Here is a 10,388-nt window from a genome sequence, read left to right on the forward strand (position 1 = left end):
TAGCGCGACGTAAATCCTCACACTCCCTTTTTAGGCTCCTGTACAACCATGTTGTGCGACATGAGTCCTAACTCGACTTAGGTTCTGAGATTGTCGTACGATACGATGTAAACCCTCATATCTCTGCGGGCTATTTGCATAATCAGGTATTATGCAAGTGTAAGTCCCAAATAATAAAACTGACAAGATCAAACAATTAATTAACATCGTCTCCAAAAAATATAGCCACACCGTAGGATAGTCTGGGAAGTCATCGAGATTTACCTCGAATCAGTGACATCTGCTACCTTCTCCTTCCTTTGGACTCCTGAAAATAAGTGTTCTGCATTGAGTCGTTCCCACTTGATTTTCCTCATCCTACCTTGATAACCTGAACTTTAAATTCTTGAAGACTAGAACCATTGATCATTATCGAGAGTTTTCTCAAGTGACTCCGGTCATTTGGGATGTAATTAACTATAAGGGTTTGCCTCTATAGGGAACTTGAAACACAGATAAAATAAACCCTATTTAATCTTTGTATTAAATAAGGGGAACTTATCGGTCATACATAAAAGGTTCGCAGACCAAACGGATGTCACAAATTTTTTAGTTTGCAGAATTGGGTCTATCGACGAGGTATACACTTATCTCTCGGATGGTGTAGTATTCAACACGATTATGCAAACTATTGGACAAATGAGATCCATTTAGTGTTATTTTTTAAAAATTAAAACATACTACTTTTAAAACTCAAACTATATATCTATTATATTAAATTAAATTTCAAAAATTATTTTCATATACCATATTTTCAAATCTATCAAAAAAGTTGACCGACAAGCTGATAGTCCATTTAGAATTATCAAAAAGATAAATGAAAATGCAAACATAATAGATTTGCCTAAATCACAGAACATGAGAGATATATGCACATACAATGAGAGAGAGAGAGAGAGCGCAATTTTAGGCCATATGATTTTAAAGATTCGTATGAATACACAAACAATGAGAGAGATGAAGAGAAATTAAGCCCCTCCCCCTCCCAACTCTCTCTCTCTCTCTCTCTCTCTCAAGGTGACCACTCGAACTCTCTTATGTGTATATACTGTGTTTCAATATCATATAGCCAAAAAACTTCCCTTGTTAACCCATTCATTCAAGGGAGTTAAGAACTATCTCACTTGGTGGATCTGAATCAAGGATGCATCAAGAGAACTCTAGGAAGTCACTGACATTAGATTCTGAATGCATCATGTTAACAATTTCGCAAAATAACTGAATTATTGGTGATTTAACCAACATCTATATGACAACAATCTCTGCTTAATCTAACATCAAATTAGCTGTACGTTGAAGATCCCAATGAAGAATTTAAACGACATAAGTTATTAACATAGCATAAAAGTTGACATATCAACAAACCAATATGTCCTTTAGAGATAGTACAGGTAAAAAGATTTCAAATAATCTTCTAATTCACAATTAAGTATAATAGGGGCTTAAACAAACCAAGGGGGCATTGGTTGGATGCACCAAGTGCCTTCCAGGATGACATCAGAACCAGAAGGTTTCATGTTAATATATCACAAAATTAACAGACGATAATAATTCATGCTATTGACTTGCTAAGAAAAGCGAAGTTAGAGCAGTTAGACTGAAGACTCCAGCTTACACGTTAACAACAAAGTGAAATTTAATATAAATAATTTCAAAGGTATGCTATTCCAAGAACATATGCAATTGTTGAACTAAAAATGCGATCAAACTAGGATCCCTCAAACATACAAAATATCACAAGGAAAATTTATTACCATGATCATTAAATCAGTAATTCCCCAAAAAAAAAGGTTAATGATGTGCAATTACTAGGACTAGAAAAAAAGGGGAAGCCTTTACATACACACCACTCAATTCTTATGTATTTCATATCTAACAACAAAGCTTTAATTTTTACATTTATACCACCCCAATCTTTCATACCACATTAAAAATACAACCATTTTAACTTTAAAAAATTGATACACCTTTTCATTTGGAAGGTGGCATGTATGTAAAAATTTAAGTTTAAGTGTTAGATATATTATAAATACATAAGAATTGAGTGATATGTATGTAAATCATCCCAAAAAAAAAGGACTGTTAGACATGCAAACCCTTCGAAGTAAAACTAAAAGTATGAAGAAACACATTCTTACTTGTGAAAGCGAAACCTATAAGACCTCATTGAATGTGATTGTAACCGTTCCTTCAATTCCGAAATAACTGAACTCACCTGCAGATGTCTTTGCCAAGACAACACAGTGAAAATGAGCAGCTAGAGTTGAGCTTTCAGTGTGGGATTCAAAATTTTCAGAATAAGCAAGTAACATTACGTGAAAAAAATCTTTAGAATTTCAGGATCAATTTATCACCAATTATAGAGAACAGAAACTCTTACCGATATTAATTTAGAATACTCAGCATCTGAAAGCAGTTCCACGGATGAATTCCTCAAGAGAAATAGCTGAAAAATGGATTTCCTAGAAAAGTTAATGAAAGTTTAAAGAACATCGTATGGACACAAAATTAAATAAATATTTGGTAATAAAAATATACAGACAAAGTTTAAAATTGATTAAAACAATATTTTAATGATATAGTACCACAATAGCATTGTCTTCTGTATTTTTTAACCAAAAGAAATGGAGTTAATGACCAAAATGGTCCATAGACTTTGAAAATATACCCATTTTAATTTCAATTCTTCTAGATGTTAAATTTAGTTGATCAGCTCATCAAACTTAAAACAATCAAAAACTACTATCAACTTCAACATTTCCATGAAGGAAAATTGATTGAGAAGCATCAGAGGACAATTTTTTATATTTTAGGGTCAATCTAAGAACTTAATACTAGCTAAAACTAATGGGATTAACATAAAAGGTTCAGAATGCACTCACGAAAAACTTCTATCATCAAGTTCTCATCCCAAGAATGGAAAAATTGATGGAAGAATAAAATTTGATCGAATTTTGATGAATTGAGAAACTAAATAGAACACTTGAAAAAAAATCTGACAAAATAGGAACACCTAAAAAAACTATAGACTACTTTAGTCATTTACTTTAAAATATACATAAGAAGTTCCTTAGATAATAAAGCAAGAAAACAGGATCGTAAAAATTTGTATCACTTTCCAACAAAACATCATGATCTCATTAAACAGAGTTTCTAAAAATTAGGAAAAGGATATATAGCAGAAGTATTTAAGCATATCGAAGTTGAAAATTCAATTATATAATAAATAATTTGATACGATACAATAAGTATTGTATGCAACCAGTTAAATTAGCCCATAGAAATCAATTTCTCATAGGCAGTCAAATAAGGCTACAAAAGTGCTTTATCAGATAAACCTTCAAGCCTTTTTTAGGCCGATCACTAAGTTTGTCAAAATTTTGTAGCTTTTCTTCTCATTTTTATCGAATTAACTGTGCTAAGGATAAAAATAAAATCGTCATTAATTTAAGATGGCTTTTCCTTCATATAGAGACCTCAACCTCTTGTATAGACCTTTACATACATACCACTCAATTCCTCTTGTATAGATTGAGGTTCGAGTAGATCGTTGCACAGTGGGTCAGGGAGTTATCTGTGTCAATTGCTTTGGCAGTTCATCCTTCAGTACCTAATGGAATCGATTATGGTTGGTGAACACAAACATTTTGTGACAGGTTTGGTTTCATCTATAGCTAAGATTATGGAAGAAAAGTTAAATGGAACTCTATTTAAAGAATATTTCTCAAGAAAGCCGCTTCATTAATAATTCTCGAGCTGAGACTAGTCGAATTATTTGAGTGGATGAGAGTGGATGCTTAGTTTTGATACAAATACGGAATTCTATCGAACATGATCAATCTGGTCATATGACATATTGTGACCGTGTTAAAGATGAAAAGGAGGAATTGGCATTTATGTTCTTTGAGAGAAAATATTCCTCGAATATTTGATGTGAGAGAAAATATTCCTCAAATATTTGATGTAAGGAATTCTATCGTGTTAAATAAAAAGATTAGTGTTGACCTCATTTTTGGAGGAGGTCTTTACTTCTCTCCTTAGAGCCTAGGATCTAGCTTTAGGCTTCTCTTGTTTGACCCTCCTAGAGGACTAGCACGAAACCCACACCATTTAAAAAATTCAAGCCACCCCGTCACTCCTTCGAGTCTCGCATTGGCAGTCTCAAATCCTCAGCATTTCGTTGAGTTAATGAGAACCGACACATGAAACTCGAGTCAAGTTCCTACGTTAATAGGAGTTGCCCCTAGAAAACTCATTTGCGACCCGAACGTTCGATAACCCCGTGGTTTGGGTTCGTAGGAAGCCACATAGGAGTTGTCCACCACGGTTTGGGTTCGTAGGAAGCCACCTAGGAGTTGTCCACCACGGTTTGGGTTCGTAGGAAACCATATAGGCACTGTCCACCACTGTTTGGGTTCATAGGAACCCATACAGGTACCATTCGAAATTCCTAGCTATTGTCCGGAGTCGTAGGATCACCGTATACACTTGCTAGTTGCTTCCCGGAGTCGTATGAGGTCGTAGTATTACCGTACTAGCTCGCTAAGTGCAGTCAGGAGTTGTAGGAAACCATAGATCACCTGTTTGGAGTTTCTTGTTGTTGCTACGGCTTATTCTACTGTTTACTATTTTTCTTCTTTTCTCTACAATTTATTTAAACTCCCTGCAAATTATATTGTGTTTTGTGAGTTAAACATGCAACAGGGATAGCAGCCGCAGATACGCCACGTACACAAGTACATTTTATTTGTTGTTGTTTTATCATTGCAATTTACTCTTGCTCTAACACATTATGCAGATACTAAATACAATTTCACTTTCAAAACAAAACGATTTTTTAAAATTAAACAACATTTTCAAAACAAAAAAAATAAAACAAAACATAACACGTTCTTTCGAATTTACGGGAGTCCCTCAGAGAAAGTAACACACGGTTGCTAACGAGATCTCTCTGGTTTAAATGGGTTTCACAACTCGTTTAAACTAAGTAAGTTCAAAAGAAAATAGTGATATCGGAAAGAGGTAACCGTGAAATCCTAACTGGTGTCGCTCTAATCAAACTTTAACCCCCCTAATGACAATAAAACCAAAACTTGAAACACACATGATACAACCTTTTGAACCTTACACTTTAGGACTGCTTCTTCGACGAGGAATTTGGAGCAACTTCGTGGGCAGCGCGACAAGGAGTTTGGAGCGGACTACAAGTGAAGATGGTCGTCATTCTACAACAACAAAACGAGTCTACACCAGCTAAACTTTCCTAGTTTAAACAACCCATAGAACTTCGAGGTAGTTCGCCTAGCGCGACGTAAATCCTCACCCTCATTTAGGCCCCTGCACAACCATGTTGTGCAGCATAAGTCCTAACTCGCCTTAAGTTCCGAGGTTGTCGTCCAGAATGACGTAAAACCTATTATCTTTGCGGGCTATTTGCATAACCAGTTATTATACAAGTATAAGTCTCAAATAATAAAATTGACAGGATTAAACATTCATTAAACATTCAAATAACCATTCAAATAACATCCTCTCTAAAATATAGTCACAGTAGGATAGTTTGGAAAGTCACTGAGGTTCCTCCTCAGGATCTGCGACGCCTCTGCCCTCTACTTCCTTTAGACTTCTCAAAGAACTGTTCCTATTTGAGTCATTCCCACTTATTTTTTTTCACGTCCTATCTTGAAAACTTAAACTTTGAATTTTTGAAGACTATAACTATTAATCATTATCGAGAGTTTTCTCAAGTGACTCCCGTCATTTGAGATGTAATTAACTATAGGGGATTGCCTCTATAAGAAACTTGGAACCCAGGTAAAATAAATCTTATTTAATCTTTGTATTAAATAGGGGAATTTGTCAGTCACATATAAAAGGTTCGCAGACCAAATGGATGTCACAAATCTCTTAGTTTGCAGGATTGGATCTATTACCTGGGTCTACACTTTTATATTAGAATGTGTAGTATTCAGAGTGTCAGACACGATTATGCAAATTATTGGACTAATGAGATCCATTTAGTCTCATTTTCTAAAAAATTAAAACACTACTTTCATAATCTAGACTATATACCTTATATTTAAATTAATTTTTCGAACATAAAAAAAAAGATGACTGACAATTAGTCACTTAACATGTATCACACACACTTTAAACATACGTGTGAAGAAGTGAGCCCGCTAATGTCCTTTAGTACCGATGTCCGGATTTAGCGAGTTCAAAGAGAACAACTAGCTTTCATGAATTTTCTAACTGGTCTCAACTCTCAGTATGAAGGTGTTAAATCACATATCTTATCTGAACCTGAATGTACTACTCTAAGGGAAGTCTATACTAGAGTATTGTGTATAATCTTGAGTTCTCAGGCCTCATCTGTACAAAAACCTAGTGCTCTTGCAAGTCAGAAAAATACATACAACGATAAACTCAATCTTGGTACAATTACAGAAGTGGAACTCCAAATTCAGAATATCAAGGATAAAAGGTAGTATGTTAATACTTTCATAAACCTTATCACACGGGGAGAATCATGTTAGAATTTGCTCAAAAAGAACCATAAGGATTCTAAATCAAAGTCAGCTCACATTGTCACTACTACTGAGGCCTCTCTGAATCAGCTCTCACGATCTCTGCAAGTGAATATGCCAAGTTTATCAAATTTCAGAAAATATCCAAGAAATCTTCATCTATCACTGCCCCTGTTGACTCAGGAAACAACAATACTTGGCTTCTTTCATCTATCACACAACAAATCATCAATTCTAGTGCTACGGACCACATGATAGGTAATCCAAAACTCTTTTCTACCTTTCATAACCACCTTTCTTATGTCACGTTAGCAGATGGATCTACCTTTAATGTTATTGGTTCCGACATCATCAATATTACACCCACATTGCCTCAAATTTCTGCTCTCATTCTACCTCATTTTATTTTTAATCTTGTTTATGTTAGCAAAATTACACATGTTCTTAATTATTGTATTTTATTATTTCTTAATCACTGTCCAATTAAGGATCTTACGATAAAGAAAACTATTGATAAAGAACGAGAATCAGGGTAGCCTATACATTTTGGATAATGGGGTACCTCAACCTGCAACATGTTCCAGCATCCTATCCCCTTTTGAGATTCATTGTCGATTAAGAATCAATGTTGAAGAAGTTATATCATCAATTTCAATAGTTATTATCTTTAGATTGTGAGTCGTATCAATTTGCTAAATACCATCATTTGTATTTTGTTCCTAGAGTTAAAAAAATAACCATTCATTATTTTGATTTAGTTCATTCTGATGTGTGGAGATCTTATCCTATTTTATATAACGAACTTTGATATTTTGGCACTTTTGTAGATTATTTTTCTTGTATGATTTGGCTTTATTTTATGAAATCTTGTAATGAATTACTGAGACATTTTCAATCTTTTTTGTGTCGAAATTAAAACTCTATTGAATATTTCAATTAAGATTCTGAGAAGTAATAATGCCAAAAAAAAAATTTTGCACCCTTTTAGAAGTGCATGACACGAAACAGGAATGCTTCACCAATCATCTTATGTTAATACTCCATACCAAATTGGAGTAGCTAAAAAAAATAGACATTTTCTTGAGACGACTACAACTAATTGTTACAAATGAATGTATCTAAGCAATTCTGAGTTGATGCAGTTTCTACCGCATGTCTTTTTATCAATCGGATTATCTTATCTTTTACAATTTTACAGAACCAAACACTACCTACTTTTATTTCCAACTAAAGCTCTCTTCTCTATTGAACTATGCATATTTGAAAGTGCTTATTTTGTCCGTGATACTTATCCACAAGTTTCTAAATTAAACCCTAAGTCATTAAGGTGTCTTTCTAGGATATTATTGACTACATAAAGGGTATTGATGTTTTTTCCCTCTTAAACATGTACATGATTTCTGTTGATGTCACTTTCATGAACAAAACCCATTTATTGACTCATCGTTGTCTAAATCCTCACAATATTTAGATAATTTGTGAATGCATAAGATCATAACTTTAGATCCCACTCTAGCTCCATCTCCAGTGCCTCAGCCTAGATCACTTATCACTAATGTTTACTTAAGAAGATCTCGTTCCCCTGATCTTAGTCTAACGCCAATACATCTTCCTCATAGATCCTCCTCCCCATGACTTTCGATTTACCTAATACTCTTCGAAAGGGTAAACGCCAATAAGCCTATCTCATTTTTTCTTGTGTTAATTATAATCAATTATCTTCCAACTCTCGTTCGTTTGTTGCTTTTCTCAACTCTGTTGAGGTTCCAAAATTTGTTCAGCAAATCCTATCACATGTTGGGTGACGAGCAGTGATGCTTATTGAGATGAATGCCTTAACTGAAAATGAAACTGGGGAACTAGCTATAACACCCAAATTTTTAGTTGAGCTACCTTCTTGCAATAAGACTATGGGCTGAAAGTGGTAACGTTTCATTCTGATGGATATGTAGCTCATCTCAAAGCTCGATTGGTTGCTAAGGGCTATGCCCAAACTTTTGGGATCAAATACTTGGACACATTCTCTCTGGAAGCTAAGATGGCGTCGATTCATCTACTTATATCCTTGGTTGCAATGAATGATTGGTCTCTGCACTAGCAAGATGTAAATAATGTTTTTCTGCATGGTCATCTTTCGGAAAAGATCAAGATGGAGCAACCACCTGGTTTCATTGCTTAGGGGGAGTCAAGTAGATCTGTCCTTATATGGATTGAAGCTAAAACCTTGAGCATGGTTTGAAAAATTTAGAAAAGTAGAGGGGTTTTGGATGAAGAAAAGTAGAAATGATCAGATAATAATCTATAAGCAATTTGTTTCAGAAATTATTCTATTGGTGGGTTATGTTGATGACATTATTATTATTAGAAGTGATGTGTAAGAAATCTTATCATTAATCATTAAAATCTTTTTTTTAAATCAATTCAACACTAAGTGATATGTAGGAAATCTTATCGTTAATCATTAAAATCTTTTTTTTAAAATCAATTCAACACTAAAGATTTGGGTTCCTTAAAGTACTTCTTGAGGATTGAGATATCAAGGAACAAGAAGGGTATTTTTCTATCTCAATGAAAGTATGTCTTGGATTTGCTAGCAGAAACTGAAAAATTAGGGATCAAACCACACAGTACCTCAATGCTTCCTAATCAACAACTTACCAAAGATGAAGAGCTTTTTAATGATCTTGAAGGGTATAGGAAGTTAGTGGAAAAATTAAACTACCTCACAATAACGACCTGATATTCCGTATTCAGTTAGTATTATAAATCAGTTTGTGTCTCCCCATAGTCCATCATGGGTCAGCTTTGGAACAAACATTGTTACATTAAGGGGTCTCAGGGACAAGGTATTTTATATCAGGATCATGAGCATATAGATATTGAAGTTTAGGTGCTAAATATGTAAATACATAAGAATTGAGTGATATGTATATGAATCTTCCAAAAAAAATAATAATACCTAATACCGCCCACTACCAGGCCAAGCAGTCCCTTCCTGATTTTCTTAGTTCTCACACCACAGAACTGCAAGACCTCACCCAACTTTGCTTTTGCAGCTCTCAAGCTCCTCCTGTCTCTTTCATGTTCATGAGAGCAGCATGCTCTCCATCTCCCAGAGACATCTTGCCTCCAGCAGCTGCTTGTAGATCCCTCTATCCTGAGAGCTCCTACTCTGCTTCCGTGAACCACCCCAATCGAGGCGCGCTCCCTTTACATTTCCTCTCCTCCATCTCCCTCACGAACACACTACAGCGAACCAGCTCATCTCCCCGGCTTCCTCGCAACAACCAGACCCATTGATGTTTTAGAAACCCCCATCAGCACTCCCATGTTGCGCGCCTCCAACCATCAAACGCAGCATGTCCCATGCCTTGTTGCTCTCCCTTCCACGTTCCTCCAAGCCCACACACAACTCATGCAACCAACATAGCCTCCTAGCGCTCTCACCTAAAAAATCCCAACCAAAGTTCCTTCTGTTCTCCCACTCAGCTTTTTCACGCAACTCACCCTGCTACCCAGCTCTCTTTCATGTGAATCCTCCCTCAAGTCACAAGCATCTCCTTCCTACTATGCATGGCCTCCAATTGCGCTCATGTCCCCACCGTTATCCTACTCCTCCCTCACAGAATTGCACTTCCTGCTCAGCAACTGGCCTGCAATCCATCCCGCAGCAACGACCCTCTCAGTTTTCACAGCATACCCACAGGCCTAAAGCGCCTAACTCCGACCAGCAATCCAAGTGTAGTCATGCTGTCACTCCATCACCTCACTGCTCAACGCTAGCCAAACCACCTCTTCTCCTTCAGTTCCCAACTACACCAA

General features: G+C 35.7%; 1 protein-coding gene across 1 annotated transcript in view; it reads right to left on the bottom strand.

Moving 5' to 3' along the window:
- Nucleotides 1–10,388, bottom strand: part of LOC110028191 — a 42,424-nt gene that overhangs the window by 21,869 nt on the left and 10,167 nt on the right. Inside the window, 2 exon segments of the mRNA XM_020729936.1 lie at nt 2,178–2,254; nt 2,420–2,485. Of these exon segments, the coding sequence (XP_020585595.1) occupies nt 2,178–2,254; nt 2,420–2,485 (143 nt within the window).

Source organism: Phalaenopsis equestris, unplaced genomic scaffold (assembly GCF_001263595.1).
Source record: "Phalaenopsis equestris unplaced genomic scaffold, ASM126359v1 Scaffold000503, whole genome shotgun sequence".
Classification (NCBI taxonomy): domain Eukaryota; kingdom Viridiplantae; phylum Streptophyta; class Magnoliopsida; order Asparagales; family Orchidaceae; genus Phalaenopsis; species Phalaenopsis equestris.